Source organism: Mastacembelus armatus, chromosome 24, assembly GCF_900324485.2.
Source record: "Mastacembelus armatus chromosome 24, fMasArm1.2, whole genome shotgun sequence".
In the NCBI taxonomy this organism is placed as follows: domain Eukaryota; kingdom Metazoa; phylum Chordata; class Actinopteri; order Synbranchiformes; family Mastacembelidae; genus Mastacembelus; species Mastacembelus armatus.
In genome coordinates this window covers 7810400-7831584 of record NC_046656.1, presented here as the reverse complement: position 1 = coordinate 7831584, position 21185 = coordinate 7810400, and the positions used below count along the sequence as shown (strand labels likewise).

The 21185-nt window shown below is 39.4% G+C and overlaps 2 protein-coding genes across 2 annotated transcripts; both read left to right on the top strand.

The window, feature by feature from the left end:
- The first annotated feature begins 1472 nt into the window (after window positions 1-1472).
- Window positions 1473-7824, top strand: kcnk13b (potassium channel, subfamily K, member 13b). The gene is made up of 3 exons (XM_026318989.1): window positions 1473-1809; window positions 4991-5778; window positions 7572-7824. Exons 1-3 carry the CDS (start codon window positions 1473-1475, stop codon window positions 7725-7727), a joined length of 1281 nt encoding a protein of 426 aa, XP_026174774.1. The 3' UTR covers window positions 7728-7824.
- A 3997-nt stretch (window positions 7825-11821) lies between these two features.
- On the top strand, window positions 11822-17220 carry psmc1b (proteasome 26S subunit, ATPase 1b). Its single transcript, XM_026319140.1, has 11 exons — window positions 11822-11875; window positions 12346-12399; window positions 12628-12724; window positions 13003-13127; window positions 13214-13399; window positions 13626-13754; window positions 14037-14133; window positions 15129-15318; window positions 15798-15949; window positions 16086-16240; window positions 16921-17220. Exons 1-11 carry the CDS (start codon window positions 11873-11875, stop codon window positions 17053-17055), a joined length of 1323 nt encoding a protein of 440 aa, XP_026174925.1. The 5' UTR covers window positions 11822-11872; the 3' UTR covers window positions 17056-17220.
- Window positions 17221-21185: the final 3965 nt, after the last annotated feature.

The window sequence follows — 21185 nt, the reverse complement described above, 5'->3', positions numbered from 1 at the left end:
CTGGTGTAATATTTTACCAGGTATTTCTTGTATTTATCAATTGCTCTCTTCTATTTAATAACAATCAAAACTCACCAACTCTCCCTGCCTTCTTTACTAGCAAAAAATTCTTCCAAATCTACTTTACCTCATGTGAACCTTCAAGTTCTTGGTTGTTCACAGAAAATCTTCTCATTCACACTTTTTTCTTGTGTTTTTACCATGAGTGTCCTTTTCCTATAATAAAACTACTCCATGTTTTTGCCTCAACTATTCTCTTTTCTTCATGACTTTACCCATGAATCTAACATGATGTGTGTGAAGCTTTTACAAAGATTAAAAAAAAGAACAGTTTTAAATATGCTGGACTTATCACTTGTAAAAAAAATCTTTTGTTCCCATGTTGTCATGGACAAGTAATATATGATGAAATAATATATGTGTATAATATTAGAGAGTTTAAAATGCTCATATTTGTAGTAGTCAAAAACTTTTTTCACTTCATTTTAAATAAATAGTTCTGCCAAAGTATATTATTGTTTCCAAAAACAGTTGGTGACATTATTTAACACAAGTGGCCTAAATAACTACTCATGTGAAACATGTAAGTTCATATTAAGACAACTTCGTGTGACCTAGAAAGTCTGTCTCTGTCCATGGTTCTGAAATGGCATTGCGCGCGTCATCATTTTGACAAATTCACAATTTTACAGAAATAGCTCTTTTGTTGTCCTTGTGATCCTGAATAATTTATTTCGCACCGTTGCTCCGTTGTGACATTTGCTCACATCGTCCCCGGGTAAGCATGGACGGGCGTACGAATCCCTCACCAGAGCTCGGAAAGGTCAAATGATATTGATCTCTGTATGCAAACGCGCTCTATTTTGTCAGAATCAAGCCTCCCAAGTTGGTGGGTCAGATCCAATATCTTCAGGTCAGCCCGGGACTCTTTATCAGATGCGGCTCCTACGATGCCTTCTACAAACCTAAGTCCTGAAATCATTTCTGCAATTAGTAGATTTGCCAAGATGGACTTAAATACGGTGATGAAAGCACAGAGGCTGTAAGTTCATCCGTATGTTGGTGGTCAGTGTGCGGTGCGTAAAACGCGCGCTCTAGGGTGGGGACCTCTTTGGAGAGGCAGAACCAGAGAGCCCAACAGCACTACTCTGCATCCACAGGTTGCTGCGTGGATCTCTCCTCCTCTCTGAGCGTCTTGGAAACACAGAACACCGGTGGAGATGAACTAAGAAGGACGCGCTCGTCCGGCTGGTTCGTGTTGTATGCAAATACTCATGAGCAAAATGGCAAATCCACACTGTTGGATGACTAAATTATAGACTTAATTGTATTGCGCAGGACTTTTCTGCTGTAAATAACAGCCCATCCCGTTCCTCTCGTTAACGTTTCTTTCGGGGACTGTGCATTTCACTGAAAACCATCATGCCACAGTTCCCTCGCTGCAGCTGCGCCAAGGTGACAACAGCAACATAATGGCATGTAGGAGCGGTTGCTGCTGTGGATCCGGTCCGATAAACGAGGATAACGCGAGGTTCCTTCTGCTGGCGTTGTTCATCATCATATATCTGCTGTGCGGGGCGGCCGTCTTCTCCGCACTGGAACAGCCAAAGGAGCGGGAAGCGAAGGAGCGCTGGACGCAGAGGTTTGAGCATTTCAGCCAGAAGTATAACCTGAGCAAGAAAGACCTCAACAACTTCCTCAGGAATTACGAGGAGGCGAACGTAGCGGGTATCCGTGTAGACACAATCAGACCTCGATGGGACTTCACCGGCGCTTTTTACTTCGTGGGAACTGTGGTATCAACCATTGGTGAGATGGAGAGAATGCCATTTAAAAACATCTGTCTAAAAACAAGTATTTATGTGAAAAGCTACGTCCGTACTTGTCGTTCTTGGCAAGTTAAAATGTTCCAAACGAAAAAAAGTGCATCATTTTGCTGCGCCCTGGGCTTCATCAGTTTTGATTAAACCAAACCTGGTTTCTGACGCCCTTTCAAAACAAAATACACTGGGAGAGCAAAAAAGAAATTTGTCACTTTGGCTCATGAAAAGTGAATAATACGGGATAATATGGGATCAAACTGTTATGACAGCTCATTGGCAAAGAAGGTGAACCTGTATCAGACACTTTCTAAGTCTCAGTAGATGTAACCACATACAAATGTGCACAACGCAAACACTCAATAACTGAGGATGGTACATTTGTAAAATAAGTTTATGTGCCAGGTTGTTTCTTGATTTGTATCTGAAGGCAGAGCCACTATACCCTGAATAGAAGAGCACCTTAACTAATGTTAGTCACATCCATGTTTGACAAGTTCCCCTCTCTGATCATGAGACATATTTTTCAAGCGGCACCATTTTTGGACCTTCACTTTGTTTCGCTGGGTTAAACAAAACCACAGAATCCAAGCAAATTCCCAATTCAGTGCAATAGCTGTGCCTGACAATCTATTTTCCATTTCAGCACAGGCTGTGTCTAGTACTTTACAGTTTGAGAGCACTAAAGGTGTCTGTATGGCCATACTGCAGGAAAAAAGAGCACTATTCTAGACAATATCAGTTATGCACTATGAGTATTTAAATCACAAGGATGGTGATTGTGGACCAGGGCTATATCAAGCCAGTTTTCTAACTGATCCTTTTTTTTACAGAGACAATACCTTCATTAAGCTTTATTCCTTTTAAGACCGATGTTTTATTTATGGTGGCCTATGGTGGGCTGCAAGCATAATTCACTGAATTCTCAGACAATTTTAAAGAAGTTTCATTTTCATTTCAAAGAGATTGTTTCCTCTGCTCCCTGCTCTTTCATACAAGACAGCGTATAGCAGTCATCCTGATTTTTAACTACAGAATAACTCACATCTTTCACTGCAATAGCCTCTTAAGAGAAGAAGCTCCATCCTGTTCTGTGACACCAAAAAAAAAAAAAAAGAAAAGCATAATGTAACAGAATATAATAACAGTATAGTTGCTCTAAACGGGCAATTAGAAGGGCCCATTGGCTCCAGAGCATCAAGCTTGGCTCAGCATGAGACTCAGCCAGCAGTGCAAAAGATTAACAACTGTGTTAGAAAATAAATCATTCTTTAATAAAACACCTCAGTCAAAGACTGTAAAACAAAAACAAATGAACAAACAAAACATGGGAGAAGTTGATTACACCTTCCAAGGTGTACTTTGGTAAAAACCATCCAATTGTCAAACCTTAAAATCTGTTAACTGTTGCACTGACCACGGGTAAAAACCAAAGACTTTGGTGAACAGTGAATCAATTAACTTTTGCATTCTGGGTCAATTTTGTAATTATGGGGAAGTGTGTTGGTACCAAACTAAAAGTGTATTGAATTCCCAAGGATTTCACATGTCTCTGACTGACAGTAGCAACAGAGATCAAGGCTCATGAGTACCGAGGTACTGCTGGATTTCTGAGAAACAGTTTCATTACATTATCTTGGAGGGTCCGCTGTTTTCACATTCAGTAACATTAAGGATCTCATTTAAAGAAAATAAAGCGCAGAAGCTCTACTCATTTCACAGTTCTTACAGGCTACCATCAGCTGCTGGTTAGCTTATCTTAGCACAAAGACTGGAAACAGAGGGCAACAGTTAGCCTGTCTCACTATACAGTTTGGTTATTCAAACACTGAAGTGTCAAATCAATAAGGTGAGCTTGGGAAAGCTAAAATATGTTTAGTAGAAGACTTTAATGAGGGATTTTGTTATCGTCAGACACAGCCAAGCTAGGTGTTTTCCTGTTTCTAGCATTTGTGCTAAGCTAAGCTAACTAGCTTCTGGCTGTGGAGACCTGAGAGTATTGTTAAACTTCTCATCCAACATTTATCAAGAAAGCGAATGAGCATACAGCACTTCCCAAAAAGACAAGACTGTTGCTTTACATGCTTTTCTTGAATAAGGTTGTATTTGTGAGCAAAAAGTCAGGCCTGTGCAGCACAGCCATAAGCTCCCAACATGTTCAGATCTTTTATTCCAGACAGACATCATGACACAGATGTCACACTGACACACGCACTATTTTCCTCTCCTTTCTTTCATGCACATCTTATTGAACAGGTCAAATGACTCATCAACATCACATTTAACCAGGCTTAGAAAACAAGAAAGAAAGAAAAACACCTCTATAAAATCAAACCAATTTGGCTTTATTGCCATGCTTGGAGGAAACACCAGTTCAATTAGCGCCTTGAGAACCAGTTTGAACGTGGAGGCAATCAAGTCCTCCACAAGAAGCCTGCCTGTGGTACTGAAGCAATTAGTCATGCTGCAGAGTGTGTTTTTCATTACAGTAATATATATCTGTTTTTCTACTGAAAAGGGCTCTTGTGTTGTAAGAATATACAGTTTCTATACCTGTCAACCATCACACACGGTGCAGGTTACTGTAACCATAGACTGAAAAAGCAGAGCAGGCAGACAGTACGTCAGTGAGCTTTAAGTGTTAAATGAGGGATGAAAAGGAGACGTCGCTAAGATTGGTGCAGTTGATAGAAAGACCTCTCATTGACTCCCATTTTTAACCATCTGTCATTTCACCAGACGCACAGGTAAAATCATACACGAATGGCATGACTGTTCCTCTTGGGGGGAAACCAGGTAAATGGAGTTGAACTTCAGTAATAAGAATAAATGATCAAACAGAGACGTGCACCAGCTCCACTGGCTTTTTGTTGCCAAATAGCTGTGAGAAATACAGTAAAATTTGCAGGGACAAACACACACACTGGGACCAATTCAGGTCTTAAAAGTGAATGTGAGGGACAGAGACACAGAAAGAGAGAGAGAGAGAGAAAGAGAGAGAGAAAGTCACCAATGGAGAGAAGTAGTAGTATGTGTAATTGTTACTTTGAACACATCAGTAATTAGCCATCTTCTTTGTGACTGAGATTTTAAAGATGAGTTAAACCAGCTGGAGGCCATGACCACGCTCGTCTTTTTTTAAATAAATAATCTATTTGTTTGTATCCCAGGGTTTGGGATGACCACACCCGCCACCATTGGAGGAAAGGTCTTCCTGATGTTTTACGGCCTGCTTGGCTGCGCAGCCACTATCCTCTTCTTCAATCTCTTTCTAGAACGTGTCATCACCGTCATTGCTGTTGTCCTCAAGTCCTGTCATGAACGACATCATAACAAGGCTGTGCTTCCACAAAATGGTCGTAGAGTCTCTGATGGAAAGCATGCAGGTGGAGCTGCAGCAGACAGAGGAGGAAAAGGTGAGGATCTGGCTGGCTGGAAGCCTTCAGTCTACTGTGTCATGCTCATTCTAGGAGCAGCAGCCATTCTGGTGTCCTGCTGCGCCTCACTCATGTATTCAGCAGCTGAAGGCTGGGGCTACCTGGACTCGCTCTACTTCTGCTTTGTGGCCTTCAGTACCATTGGTTTTGGCGATATGGTGAGCAGCCAGCGGGTCATCTATGAGGGCCATGCCACAACCGCATACAGGCTGGGCAACTTCTTCTTCATCCTGACCGGTGTCTGCTGCATCTACTCTCTCTTCAACGTCATCTCCATTGTCATCAAGCAAGTCCTCAACTGGCTACTGAGGAGGCTGGAAGCCCCCTGCCGTTGCTGTTTCCCCAAAAGGGGTCACCACCCACACCGACACCCTCGACGAAACGTGGTGGCCCCAGGCCACCTGCGGGCTCGCAGAGATCCTTCCATTGAGACAGATGCCATCAACGACAGTGAGACTGATGCTGGACGTAGGATGTCTGGGGAGATGATCTCCATGAGGGACTTCCTAGCAGCCAACAAGGTGAGAGCTGCACGACTGGCGCATGTTGTGACACTTCACACTTAATATAATCACATTACTACTTGCAAGAGTAATTAAACTGCTTGCAGAAAGAGCATCTAGTAAATTATCTGTGTTTGTATATTACAGTTATTAAGTACTTTTTCACCTCATTCTGAGGTCATCATTATAAGATTTATTGAATTTCAAATACTCTGTGGCAGCATGAGTATCACTACAGAATCATGTATCATGAATATCATGAAATCATGACATCAACAGCCAATTTGGTAACCTTTAATGTGCCCTTTTTCTCCTGATGGTTTTATTTGTAACCTAATATGACTGTGCTTAGGTATGAGACTCCATCCATCCATTATCTATACCTGCTTATTCCTAATCAGGGTCACAGGGATCTGCTGGAGCCTATCCCAGCTCTCTGTGGGTGAAAGGCAGGGGTCCACCCTGGACAGGTCACCAGTCCATCACAGGGCCACATAGAGACAAACAACCTCACACACTCACACTCACTCCTATGGGCAATTTAGAGTCACCAATCAACCTGACATACATGTTTTTGGACTGTGGGAGGAAACCGGAGTACCTGGAGAAAACCCTTTGATAAAAAAGAACAGCTTGTCCAGAATTTGGCTCACCTCAGAACTGTCTAATAACATCATGTATGCACTCTAGTAAGGTGCCTAGAGTAGAAATTCATGTAACACTGTGTTGAAGAACATCAAATGTCACTGCAAATCATGGTATTGGCTGATTGTCTGTCTATAATTTCGGTCCTTTCATTTGCTGTCTATCAATGTGATCGGCAATTTCTATAAGTCAATGAAATAAAGTAAAAAAAAATGGAAATGCAGTCTGAACAATTTCGCAAAGACATCAGAAAGGTCTGAGAAACTGGATTTGTACATACTGTACTTATGGAAAGAAGAATAAGAGAGTGAGAGAAGAGGGCTGAGTGGAGGTAGAGCGATAGAGACTTCTACAAGCTAAAGTGTTACTGCTGCACAGGGTAACATAGTAATCCTTTCATTTTCAATCAGAGACAGCTGAACGTTGATGGTGTGGACATAGAATGTGGTGGCAACAAGAACTTGTAACTTGTTATTGTAAAACTGGTATTTTGCTCTATACGGAATAAATATATTTGTATTTTGCAGTAGCCTTTCTAAATGCACAGTGTCGTGGAATTCAGAGAACCTCAGGCTAGATCAGTCATCTTTATAAATGGTGCAGTTTTGGGTTAGTGGTGACAGTGAAGATGAGATCAACAGTTCAGCTTGAGAAAAATAAAACTGTTCAACACACTACCAGTGGAGTTTGTACACAGGGATGTCAAATCGTAATGCAAACAAATTACTCTGTTGTCACGTACTGAAAATTTCTTATTTGAATCTCACAAAATTTCTTACATTAATTTATGTCTGTGAATGAGACTTGTCATTTAGGTGATAACAGGAAGAGACAGCATTACACAGCATTTGTGAACTGCACATCTCTAGACATTGCAGAGTGAAAAAGGAAAGGTTGGTTGTGTGGGAGAGTAAATATCTGGTCTCAGTCAGTTCCACTTACATTTATTGGTCGTCTTTGTTCACTTAAATCAACACACCAAAGGAGAGGAAAAACAACATCTGCTAGCTGTATATCACACCTGTGAAATCAGATGTACCTGCCGCCAACACACCGTATTAATTCTTGTTTCACAAGGTTTTACAGGTTGCATGTACTACTTCCAAACACAGACAAAAAAAAATCTTCTCATCTGTTGATTTCTTTATTTCTTCAACCTCCCACAGGTGAATCTGGCCATTATGCAGAAACAGCTATCAGAGATGGCCATCGGGCAACCACGCCAATCCAGCTCCAGTACCCGTCAGAATGGATTCTCAGGAGGGGTGGGTGCCCTGGGCATCATGAACAACCGCCTGGCAGAAACTAGTGTGGACAGATAGGGTAAACAGTGTGAACTGTTTTCAAAGGATACAAAAGGAAAAACTGAATGGGGAGTGCCTTTCTGAAGAAACATCAAGAATTGGTTGGTGTACAAGACCACACGAAATATCCTTCCCATCAACAAGCAGCTTATATTAAACCTTCTCATCCCAACTTACTGTCAAGAATGTGACATGACCTGCTACATGAATGAAACATGAGAGTTTTCTGGTGTCTCACATCAGGACTAGACTCAGAGTGCAGGAATGTTCCCCAGTGAGAAATTCAGTTTCCATGGTGATACAAAAGCCTGTCTAGAGCCATTGTATCTGCGCTTTAAAGACCTGATGCACTACAACACTTCACACCAAACCACAACTTTCACTCATCTGCAGCACTTTTACAAGACTTGATCTGACTCCACCCAAGTCCACACTGTATCTGTCACTGTAAAGGACATTAATGAGAGAGAAATAACTTTAATAAAATGGGTGTTTCTTGGTTTTGTGTCTAACAGTAGTTATTACATAAAACTGTTATGTAGAAAATTGAGTGTTTACCTGCAGAATACATACTTTTACAACCAGACAATCAGTGACACTGCTATTCACATCACTCATGACTCAGACAAATGTTTCACAGCCATATTATATCCAAATTCAATGGCCTTTATCTTTGGGTCTGTTTTCATTCATTATCACAACAAATACACGACAAAGCCTTCCAAAAACGAACTTCATTACAAACCCAACAGACCTACCAGTATCTCAAAGCTGAATGAATAGTATTCTGAGTCTGAGATAAACAAAAAAACAAACTATTGTGTGAGACTGCTGTTCACTTTGGGGTTTTCTTCACATTATTAAAGCACAGATGCAGATTTGAGGACTTTCTCACAGCCTACTGTTGTGGTATTGGTATAAGGTAGTACTGATATAAATGCAGTCAAGCAAGTCACCACAGGGCTCATTATATGGTTTTAGCATGTTAGATTTATGTTTTCCTGTAGTCTGCATTCATTGCTAAGGGCAGCAAACAAAAAGGACAAAAGACACTGACTTACGTTAAAACTGTAAGGAGAGAGGGAGAAAGATTTGTGGACATTATATTATACTTGATGTAGAGAGATAGCATAGGCTTCTTCATTCTCTTGGAAAAAGCCATTTGACAGGATGATGAAACTACAGTCTGCGACTCCCTCAGGGTCCACCTCTGACATTACCAGCTGAGCTTTTGTGTATGTGAGTCTAATTTGCGGAGAATGGGAGAAGACAGTTATCCTCATTTGGTGTTGTCTTGATAAAACAGCAATCTGGCAAACCAGCAAAACAAGTGTGCACTATAATATTTTTTATAAAGGATCATCATGATTATTTTGGGATGATTTCCAATGGTTGTATGACTATGTGAGTCATCTGCTGTGAAATCCTTTTTGGTTCACAGCATCATAAACTGAGAGGAAGGAGGTGAGATCCAGGCACTCTGCATTAATAAAACATATGCTGAGTAAATAATATATTTACATTAAAAGGACTTTGGTGTAATTGACCATTATTTGCTAAACCCCTCCTAGAAATAGTGATTGTCCAATCATAGCTTAGCATGTTGAATCAGCGTGCATGGTGCCACACAGTGAACTCTCATTTTTTAAGAGTTTAATGGATGGCATATTTCTGTAACCTTTCCAAAACCATAAACATGCCAGAAAGAGTGACAAGAGTGTTTTAACAGTTTATTTTTTTGCTCTTCTGCATAATGCTCTTTGTCCACCATGTGGAAGCCAGTCCTGGAAGCTATCAAAGATTAGGATAGTATTAGCAGTCCTGGTCTTGGATTTGGAAACATTTACACTGAAGCAACCCCAGCTATGCGTTCAACTTTGCCCTTTAGCACAATATCATCTATGTAGCTATGAAGTGGAATCTAATAGCCTACAAGATTCTTAGCTGCTGCTGGTAACACTAAATACGTCAACTGGAGACACTTTTAATAAACTTGTGGACCTACCATAAGCTTATCTCACCAGTTAACCATAGCTAACAAAATCAGCTGTCAACCATGGTCATTTTGAGCAGCAAAACACAAATGCAATAGGTAAAAATGGAAAGAGTGCGTTTCTGTACCTCTGTCTGTAAACAATGACCCATCGTTCAAATAACTTTCAGTGTAAAATCTGCAATTTGCCATTTTAAACTGCATGTGTGCAGTGCAAGAACGAACATAACAATAAGAAATGGAAGCATGGCTTCATCACTAGGCAATTGAGCAGCTTTCATTTATTAATTATTTACAATATCTTAGAGTGTATATAATTGTCATGCTCTTTCAAGTTTAATACCTTCCAAGGTACTGAGAACATTTATCAAAGTTTACCTTGTCTTTGTGTATTTAATCTATGTAACGTGAATACTTTGTTCTTATCAATACTAATATGTCAATACTAACTACATAATCAGCAAGTGAGTTCATTAACAGTAGAGATGGAGAAAATAACTCAAACCTGACAAAAATCCCAAAACACTGAAATCCAATATCTTATACAGAATAATAAAAATTACAAAAATAACTTGAAACTCACAGCCTCCAGTCTTTGTTATGAAGACAAATTCACCCTCGTACACAATCTAGAAAGATGTTGCTTTGCAATTGTCAGTGCACACGCACACACAGTGAAGCACATACACAAAATAGTCCAACAGAGAATCACAGAATATGCAATAGAAGCTGCGCCTACACAGATTAAAATAGGTTTGAACAAATGCCTGTGTATTTCTGTGTAAGTCTCTAATTGCACAAATGCATATATGCGTGCTACAGGTGACACTCAGACAGATGTACACATACAAAGTCATAAAAAGACTGTGATAAAGCTTTTTTTGAGTCACAACAATCTCCAATGACTGGGATTGTGTCCACTGCATTTTAGACATTTTGAAAGTCTGTTATGCAGCATTTGACAATGTGGTTGATTCTGCTCTGCTGCAGATGGTGTCGGCGATACTCCACAGTACAGACATATCCCAGCAGAGAGATAAGCTAGATAAACAGTGGCAGGCCTGCACGATTGCCTAATTACCTTGATGAAATAATTATGATGGGTGGAATGTGTTGTCACTGTCATATGCATAATTATTGTTTTATCACGTGCGTGAGTGTGATGGGGGAGAGTAAAAAGCAAGCAACCCAATTAAGTAGTCTCTGTAAAAACCAAGTCTGTGATACCCAGGTGGCACATGGTGCTAGTCAAACATATGCAGAGCAAAAAATGCATTTGTTTAGGTATAAACCTAAAGAAAGGTAATAGTATTTCTGCAGCTCAATCCCATCCTCTTTACAGTTCAGCAACAAGATCCAGACTTCGTACAGTACAGAGTGTGCATTGTTTCAAGCCATATATAAACGCTTAACTTGTCTTGTTTGGTTGGTGTTTCATCCACGTGTTAACATTTTGGAAGCCATTACGCTTGATTTGCTATTTTGATGGGATACAATAAACTCATTTTTCCGTCTTGTTTGAAATACATAACCAATCTCAGCTTGTTTTTTACCTGATCTAATGATTAGCATGAATAATACAGTGACATTGTTCAAACATTTGCTATAACTCATGTCAATGACAAGGCATGGACCATTCATTAAAAAGTGTTCAATAAACTTTGAAGAAAAAACTTTCATTAAAGCATACTGCACAATGTGCTGGGCTAATGAAATCAATGATCCTATACATACACTGCATCAGGACCTAAAGATATAAGTTATAGGGGAGTGTATTAGGGGAGTTGCCATTGTCATTTCTTTATTTTTAGCATTAACTTAATAGGTTTTCTTTTAGTTTACAGGAAATATCCTAGTAAAATCGCCATAGGGGCTGTCATTTTTATAGAACAATCAATCAATCAAAAAAATCCATGTGTAAACTATTATTACTCCTCAGTTGCCTAAAATCCCACCTGCTATCAAGGCCAGCTCTTTTAACTACTAATGTTTGCAGCAATACTACTACTGACTGGATATTTGAAGGCACAGTTTAACGTATATAATATACTATAGAAAAATGCTAAAATAGTGACGTGAGTTTGGACTGTGGCTTTTTTTCCCCCCTTGGAGTATTTTGTCCTACAGAGTTGCCGTATTCTCTGACGTCATTTCAGAGCGACAAGCAACAATGGTAAGTGAGCAAGCAAATTTGTCAGCGGCTCGTATATTTATTAAATAAAATGTGTTATTTACGAATACGTCATGATCCATAGTGCTTAAAACGCTTATATTCTTGTAACGATGCACCTTCCAGTGGTTTTTAGGTGTTATTTCATGAGAAATAACAGAATTGAAACCAGACTTAGCGTTAGCTATATTAGCTTTTTTCTCGGTTGGCAACAGCCGTTATCATCAGCACTGCTCTTATTAACCAAATCATTTATTTTAACAAAGTTACTGAAGTTGCTTCGTGGTTGAGATCGTGTCAACGTTAATGTTTGTCTTTCCGTAAAAACAAACGGAGTCGTGTAGCTGTAACAGACAGGTACCGGTGACACCAGCTAAATGTAACGTTACTCTGGAAACAGCTCAGCTAACGCCACTGGGCAGTGTCAGTCTTTAACGTTACAGCAGTCACAATGAAGTGGTACCTTCTTCCAGGGTCAAAACCAGAGTGGAGGCCATGGTCCTGGGGGAGGCAAGAAGGATGACAAGGTAAAAATCACGGAACTTCTTTCAGCTGATATATGAACCTGATTGTGTTTGTAGCCGCGTCTGGACCAGACCAACTCGTGTATGTATATATGTCAGATATTAGTCTAGCACAGGTCATACTCAAAGCTGTATGTTAATGAGTTTAAAACAAGTGAAAGTATATAGTTAAAGAGCTGAGAAATATAAACACTACTGAATGTTTTTCTGGCTAATCCTTTTTAATTAAAGGACAAGAAGAAGAAGTATGAACCTCCAATTCCCACCAGAGTTGGCAAGAAGAAGAAGAAGACCAAGGGACCAGACGCTGCCAGCAAACTACCATTGGGTAAGGAACTCTTAGAGCAAGGAGTTGTGAAGAAATATTTGTGTCTGCTGGCCTGTGCCAGTTTCTGCAGTTGTCAGTTCATGGCTAGTGTTATGTTCTCAGGTCTCTTGCCACTTTGTTGCTTTCTCTGGATCACAAGTGTGTTCAGCTTTTGGCAGACATTTTCCTTGTCTGTTGAAGTGTATTTTGTACTATTTACTTCCTTAGAGGTGTGCAGTCAGCCTCTGGTAGAGGCATTTTTTTTGTATAATTTACATACGCCTGTATCTGTCTTTCAGTCACCCCTCACACTCAATGCCGCCTGAAGCTACTGAAGCAGGAGCGAATCAAAGATTATTTACTAATGGAGGAGGAATTCATTAGAAACCAAGAGCAGATGAAACCCCTGGAAGAGAAACAGGAGGTCAGCCTTTGTAACACAAGTGCGTGACATGCTTTTTGTGCTGTATACTTGGGTAAAATAATAACCTTTTTTTTTTTTTTTAACAGGAGGAGCGCTCAAAGGTGGATGACCTGAGGGGGACCCCCATGTCTGTGGGCACTCTGGAGGAAATAATTGATGATAACCATGCCATTGTTTCCACCTCAGTAGGATCAGAGCACTATGTCAGCATCCTGTCCTTCGTGGATAAGGATCTGCTGGAGCCAGGCTGCTCTGTCCTGCTCAACCACAAGGTAATTAGTAGCTTTTTTAGGCTTTCTTTTATTTGTTGCTTCAAGTCAATATAACAACTGAAATTAGTGGTCAGCAGTGTCTACAATTGAGAAGCTGCTACTTGAATGTTCTGTATACTGTACTTTGCTATTCCTAATTTTTAAAAAGTAAGTTTACACGTTCAGAAATTTCTTTTAAATTTAACTGAAAACATTCTCATGATTTGTCCTTCGTGTGTCATTGTAGGTTCATGCTGTGATTGGTGTGCTGATGGATGACACTGATCCCTTGGTGACTGTGATGAAGGTGGAGAAGGCCCCACAAGAAACCTACGCTGATATCGGAGGACTGGATAATCAGATCCAGGAGATCAAGGTATCATCTTGAATGCACTTACCTCTGACAAACAGGTATCTTATAAAAATTATTTGGGGCATTTATATTAAAATTTAAAGAGTTAAGTAAAACTATAAATATAGAGAGACTTAACATGCACTAGCCAAATAATAGATAACTCAACACTGGATTAAAACCAATAGTTTATAATCAATAGTTAAAGTGGTACATCACCAAAATTGCTATGCCGATGTCTGGTTGAGTCCTTTTTTTGTTTTGAATGTTGAAGATGACTATGTAGTTTTGTGTCGTTCTAAATAGGAGTCAGTGGAACTACCCCTCACACATCCGGAGTATTATGAAGAGATGGGCATTAAGCCCCCCAAAGGCGTCATCCTTTATGGACCACCTGGTACAGGTAAGTGCTCATTAAACTATTCATAGATAATTTTACATCCATTACTTATTATGAGTCACTGATCATTCTGTTCGGCAAATAATATGGTACCACAATTATGCACATGTACAGACATATATTAACTTAGCTAGCTCAGTTTAAAGTTGTTTCTAATTATACCAATTATAGTCTAATTTAGCCTATGAAGAATATATGATAGGTATAATAACAGACAGAAATGCATTACCAAATTCATTCATCCATTTTAAGTAACGTTAAACTTATGGCACGAATAGCCAAAGCATTGCAATTAGCCATGGACTCATGGGATTGTCTTTGTGAACCTACCAGCCTTGGTCGCAGTGAACGACATTTGGAAAAAGTAATTTTACAAATCAAAAATCATATCTGTTCTTATCTGGACAGGATTAAATTAACAGAGGCTACATATGTCAAATGAAGTGCACTTTGTTTAATTTGTAACCTTCTTAGTGCCTTAAAAATATTAATACAACTACATGATGTCACTATTTCAAATAGTATAGATATAAATTTTAATTTCCACTTGAACTAATTTTTTAAGCTTTCCTGTCAGTGATGACATTTTTACACTATCTTTTAGAATGATATGCACAAAGATAATATAACCCCTCTGCTGTGCTGCTAAAAAACTAATTCAAATAAGACATTTCCAGTAATGGAAAATTAGGCAAGAGAAAGTTTACTAAATGGGAAAATTATATATATATATATATATATATATATATATATATATATATATATTTATATATAAAATGAAAGGAGATGTCACTGGAGACTGTGTAAGCCTTTGAAAATATAATGACTGTGGGTCTTTCATTCAAAAGTCAAAGGAAATTACATTTCATTCACCAGCTCTTAACCATATCCATTTTCTGAAAATATCTCTATATGGATACAATGCATTGTTGTCGATGTTGGGACCTTGAAACCAGGTTTTCGTTTGTTTTCCCAACCTCATATCATGTGTGGACCAGGTAAGACACTGCTCGCCAAGGCTGTAGCCAATCAGACGTCAGCCACGTTCCTGCGTGTGGTCGGCTCAGAGCTGATCCAGAAATACCTGGGAGATGGGCCCAAGTTGGTGCGAGAGCTCTTCAGGGTGGCAGAGGAGCATGCACCCTCCATCGTCTTCATCGATGAGATCGATGCCATCGGCACTAAGAGGTACACAGGGTTCTATTTTAGGCTCAGAACATCAGAACAGTGATAATGTGGCACCTGAGGTGTTGGAGAAGGAAGTGTGATTAGTGAGTGTGATAACTGGCTATGCCCTAAAATATTACCTGCACGTTAACAGTTCAGGTTGTGTTACTGTTGCAAATTTTTGTCATTTGTCTGGAAGTCTAATAAACTGTGGAGTACACCAAGTTCTTAGTCAAATATGGGTGTTCACAGTAACAAAACTTTCTTAACCTATTTCACTTTAGTTGAGTGTGGTGTTACACAGTAAGTGTTTTACAGAGACAAATATTCTCAGAACCAACAGCAACTGTGTTGAAATACAGAGTTAATGTACGACTTTTTAAATCCCTTGTAGGCAGTGAAAGTGCTATTGACTGACTTTAATAAAAAAGGAGCTTGTAGATGTGAAATATCTTTTTTCCATTAAAAGATTAAACAAGAGAAATATATGTTTTGTGTAGGTATGACTCTAACTCTGGAGGTGAGAGAGAGATTCAGAGGACTATGCTGGAGTTGCTCAACCAGCTGGACGGCTTTGACTCAAGAGGAGATGTTAAAGTAATCATGGCCACCAATCGGATAGAGACCCTGGATCCAGCCCTAATCAGACCTGGTCAGTTGTAAAAGGCATACTAAATCTCTACTCAATAAAATGTCAAATCTGTAAAAACCAGCAAAGGACAAAAAAGAAGACAAAGTCAAGGTTTTCTCAGCAGCAGTTTGATGTGATAGTTTCCTTTTCTTCTCAGGGAGAATCGACCGCAAAATTGAGTTCCCTTTGCCAGATGAGAAAACCAAAAGAAGGATCTTCCAGATCCACACTAGTCGCATGACAGTAGCAGACGACGTCACTCTGGATGACCTCATTTTGGCTAAAGACGACCTGTCAGGAGCAGACATCAAGGTAAGAACTACTACAGGTATCAAGTATTTGTTAGAGTACATTCTCTTAACATCAGAGTAGACTAAGTAGCATGGCAGGGGTTGTGTCCAATTAAACTGTATCTTGACACTGGAGATATGTGTATTCTTAACTTGCTCAGGTCTGCTTTTGTGACTGTGAAATTTGATGACGGGTGTACGAGTACGATAGATTTTGTGGAAGCAAACCTCTTCACACTGTGGCTCAGCAGAAAGAGAAAAACAAGATTAAATGGTTTTGAGTTTAACCACCAAGGGCTTATTTTTCAAGTGTTCCTCCTGTGTCAACATTTAATTAACTGGACGGTCCTCCAAGCCAAAAGTCCTAGTGTTTACTGCACATTTACATCTTCACCTCTCACCGACTGAACTCTGCTGCCCTCATGTGGCAGAATGACACATTGACCAGGTTTCTGGCATACTGTGTAATGCTTAGTTATATCTGTGTAGATTTAATTTGACATTTATGATGTGTTAGCCATTTACAATAAGTGGTTAGTTATCACCTGAATATAAACCAACTAAAGTAAACACAGAAGTTATTAAAACAGCCATATTAATGAGTACATAAAGCCTTTTTGTTTCCACAGAAAGATTTGTTAAGGCCTCCATTAAACTTGACACACGTTTCTCTCCTTTTTCTTTCCTCTGTGTGTCCTCCAGGCCATCTGCACAGAAGCAGGCCTGATGGCTTTGCGAGAGCGCCGTATGAAAGTCACCAATGAAGACTTCAAAAAGTCCAAGGAAAATGTCCTGTACAAGAAGCAGGAGGGCACACCAGAGGGGCTTTACCTTTAACTGTCAAATTTTTTTTCTCTCATGCCGATCCCCACCCGACCTCTGTCTATTGCTGTGTGAAAGGGAGGAGTCTGTCTCCCCAGAGAGTTTTGATATATTTTGTGCACGTCCCTCTCTCCTGTTACCGTTATGTGTTGTGACAATAAATAAAATGTTAAAGAAACAGGCATTGCTTTTATCGTTTTTATGTACGGGAGCGATTTGGCTTATGGCAACCTCTAAAATATTGTTTGCATAGAATCAGCATCTGTTGACATCTGCTATTTATTAGATTCATATATGCTGTAATATCATGAGGTAATTAATCACATAAATTATTTAATTAGGGTAGTGTGTGTTCTTGCCCATGGCGTCACAAATAGAATCAGTTGTATTAATATGTAAAGTCATGTTTATTGTTTTACTCCTATTAGTCTAATTCGTTAAGATGAAATACCTGTTATTTTATGATAAAGGTCTGAAAGAATTGCCTGTTTGGTCTTTTAAAAGAGATGTTCTTCACGAATTACGACAATATTCCTGACAACTCAAACATACTGGATGACAGCGGAGATTATATAATTAATGCTGAGGTTACAGAATGAGATTGAAATACCCTGATTGTAGCATTTTACTTGGACGTTGCCTCTGGGAGCTGCATAATGTCAATGAGCTAATGCTTCACTTTTAAGTGTTTAAAGGGGACTTCCTTAGCGATAGAGATTGTTAGTGCATGTTTGGTTTCTGCGCACAATAATCTGGCAGGGAGATGAGTGCTGACTGTGATTTGATTTTGGTGTCCTTTACTCAAATCAGCCTTTATTATAGCATGGTTAAGTAAATCCAGCTAAGCTGCTCTTGCTGCATGTCTGAGATGCGGAGAACAGCAGCGTTGATTTAATTCCTCTTGATGTGGAGCCATGTGTAACTCAGTGCTCAGCAGAAAGTAGCCCCATGCAGCAAGCATTGAGCCACTTTAAAGGGCCATCTTTGGGCTCGGGTGAGCTGCTGTTGCACTGCAGACCTCTTCTCACCAACACTCTCATAATTAAATCAGTCACGCATTTCAACCGCGGCTCATACATCGCAGCACATTCAGCAAGAGGAAGAAAAAAGGCATTTAAATCAAGTGCGGCAGGTTGGGCCAGAAAGGCTTGGAGGGTTACAAGAAGAAGGATGTGTGTTCTAATGAGGAATTTGCCCTGTCAGCTCATAGCAAACTTTGGACTGGGTATTTCTAAATTGCCCCAGTGAGTGCACAGATGTGGGATGATACAGCAGGGGCAGACAACGGTGTTGGCATTCTCTGAAATGTCACATCTAGATTACAGTTCAATTGTGACATATACAGATTGTGCTCCAGTAGCTCTGCATTAAAGCAAATAAAAAGGCTTCTTTTCACAACTATCGGCAAACACATGAATAGACAAACTTTTGAAAAATCTAATACTTATAAGTTCCCGACCTAAGTTAAGACAGCAATGAAGAATTTTGTATAATCCTTATTAGATTCATCAGGCAGGCCCATTTGATTCCAGTGGAATTAACAACAATGCTCACCTTGGTATCGCTGTAAAGAGTGCAACAATAACAGAGGAAATAAAAGAGAAGATGCAAAGCAGCAATAAAAATACAAATATGTTTATGTAATAGCTATTTATCATGTTAAACAGAGCAAAACACTGAACAGATTCAGTCTGAGGTCCTGATTAGTTCCAGTAGATTAACAAATGGAACAGTTCAACTTGAATTAGAGGTACTTGACCTGATGAGAAGACTGCATGCAATCTGGACTCTGGACTGCAGAGATTTGTTACATTGAGCTAAAATGTCCATAAACACGAGTTAACAAACAAGCGGTTCAGGAAATGTTTATGTGCTTTAGGTACACAGACCTCTTTCTTTTTTGTTTTGAATTTCCCTTTAGGGACTAATAAAGTTTGTCTTATCTTGGCTATCAGCACAACAGCTACGCCATGTTAATAAAACACAAGTGAATATCTATATACTAAACACCCCCAGTCTATAATTAGCTATACACACCCTGTTTACATTTGAATAGCTTTAACTCTAGCTATGACTTCATTTTTTCTGGCAAGCGGTGGCAAAAGATCCCAGTGAATGGCCTTTCTCTACAGAACAGTCCTCTTAAAATCAAAACCCTGTTTTTGAGTTGTATGGTTATCACCCATTGTCACTTGTCTACTTTAAATATTAAGGACAGTAACACACCCAAACCTTTCACTGCCATGAATATGGGTGATAATAAAGGACTTCTGCACTGTCCATCATCACAGGAACAATGTCAGACTAACACATTTCAGTGACTTATTGTTTTAAATATAGGATTGTGGACCCACACCCCTCATATAAGCCATTTTCTCTCCTTATTAAGCGAGACACCTCTTTCTTTCCTGTTCCTAGTGTAAACAACTGTTCTACACTCTCTCCACTGGATGGTGCCTTTGTCAGATACACCACAGTCTGTGTGTGTGTGTGGACTATTGTGACAACACTGAGATACTATCTGCTTTATCAAATTCTGCGTTGTCATTGTTCCTACCTCAGTTGTGTTTTATTCAGTTAGCTCGACAAAACAGCACAACGAACATACTCCCTTTTTTTAGAAACGAAATACATTTCACTCCAGATGTGTAAAACGAGCACACAACAACCCTGCCATGCTCCATTGTTGGTTTCACATAGGCCTACCAGACTTTGTAGTAACCAATAGTAAGTCTGCGCACTTCCATATCGAGCCTATCACACATTTACTCCGCACCAATGAAAACATGTCACATTTCCCTACACCTGTCCACCTAACAAATCAAAATAATTATACACACTAAAAAAAAAGAGGAAACTCGGCGCTGAAAGGTGCATTGGTTTTTAAGTTTCCTATATTTATATTTATTATATTTCCATCAAGTGCCACTGCCTGGTGCAATGCAGGTCCCGTGTAGCCAATCGCAGCGGCCGACACATAGAGGATAATATTGCAGGTCTGCAGCAGCCAATCAGAAACAGCCTCACAGCAAATTCTCCGGTGTCAACCAGGCTGCTTCCTACACTTCATGTATCCTTCCGCGGCGGCAAACTAGTACTCTATGAGCAGAGTCTAACTCTCTGTGGAATAACAAGGCAGATGGGATAGATAGCAGCTTCTTAATGCGCCATTTAGGGATTTTATACATTTTATGTAAAGCTCATTAATTGATGTATTCGGTCAAGTTGTGATGTTTCACAATTATTTGTTTCCAATTTAAAGGCACAGTCTACATTTTTTTAAACCCTGCAAGTTTCATTAAGATTTAGAAAATGGCAATAAAATTACAAATAAATGGACTATAAAACTGATTTTGCTAACAAAAATATGCCTTTGGAGAATGAATAGCAATAGTAGAAGAATGGATACGAATAATAGACAAATATAAGCAAACTTTAATTTCGATATAAATCAAGCTTCTTTATGTATTTATGTTTACAATCTTTTTATCAAATACCTAACTGAATGAATTACTACTGGTCGTTGACTCCTTTTACCATAGTAGGAATGATCTATTACAATGATTTGACATGATTATTAGGGAGTGGGGAAAATGCAGATAAAGTCACAGAAATACCAAGTGTCTATTTTTATGATCTTAAATCAGACAATCAAGTTAGTGTATTCTGTCTATTTACACCATCTCTTTTCTGGCTATGGCAATTAATGATAATAAAGGTGGTGGTGATAGCTCCCTTTAGATGTAGTTGTTTTGCTTACTCAGAATTAATTATGTTCTTTATGCAAAGCCATAATGCCTCAATAACTATCTGGGCTTAACTTAGATTTGTTGCTTTATTGCAACTTCTTCCAACTTGACCTAAAAGCTCCTGAGGGGCCTACCAAAGAAACTCCACAAAATGTTGTTTCTTGCAGGTTATGTTAAGTCAGCGGTACACAGTGAACAAAACAAGGAAACAGATATCAAAAAATGTGGAGAGTATGGCCTTCAGTAGGTGACTGTATGGGCCAAGTGTGCATAGAAATAAGGCTTTCCTTAAAAGACCGTATCCTTGCATGACAGTTTGGCAATGCTTCTTGTGATGCAGACCAGTGGTTTATTAACGTATTACCAGTTTGGTGTTTGATGTCCCTGTGTACTATG

What these genes read in the sequence shown, in the direction of transcription:
- kcnk13b (XM_026318989.1), top strand. Translation starts at nt 1,473, where the DNA reads ATGGCATGTAGGAGCGGTTGCTGCTGTGGATCCGGTCCGATAAACGAG. An exon ending in AACTGTGGTATCAACCATTG is followed by an intron (nt 1,810 to 4,990) that starts GTGAGATGGAGA and finishes TTTGTATCCCAG; the next exon opens with GGTTTGGGATGACCACACCC. An exon ending in ACTTCCTAGCAGCCAACAAG is followed by an intron (nt 5,779 to 7,571) that starts GTGAGAGCTGCA and finishes AACCTCCCACAG; the next exon opens with GTGAATCTGGCCATTATGCA.
- psmc1b (XM_026319140.1), top strand. An exon ending in TGCCAGCAAACTACCATTGG is followed by an intron (nt 12,725 to 13,002) that starts GTAAGGAACTCT and finishes TCTGTCTTTCAG; the next exon opens with TCACCCCTCACACTCAATGC. An exon ending in TGTCAGGAGCAGACATCAAG is followed by an intron (nt 16,241 to 16,920) that starts GTAAGAACTACT and finishes TGTGTCCTCCAG; the next exon opens with GCCATCTGCACAGAAGCAGG.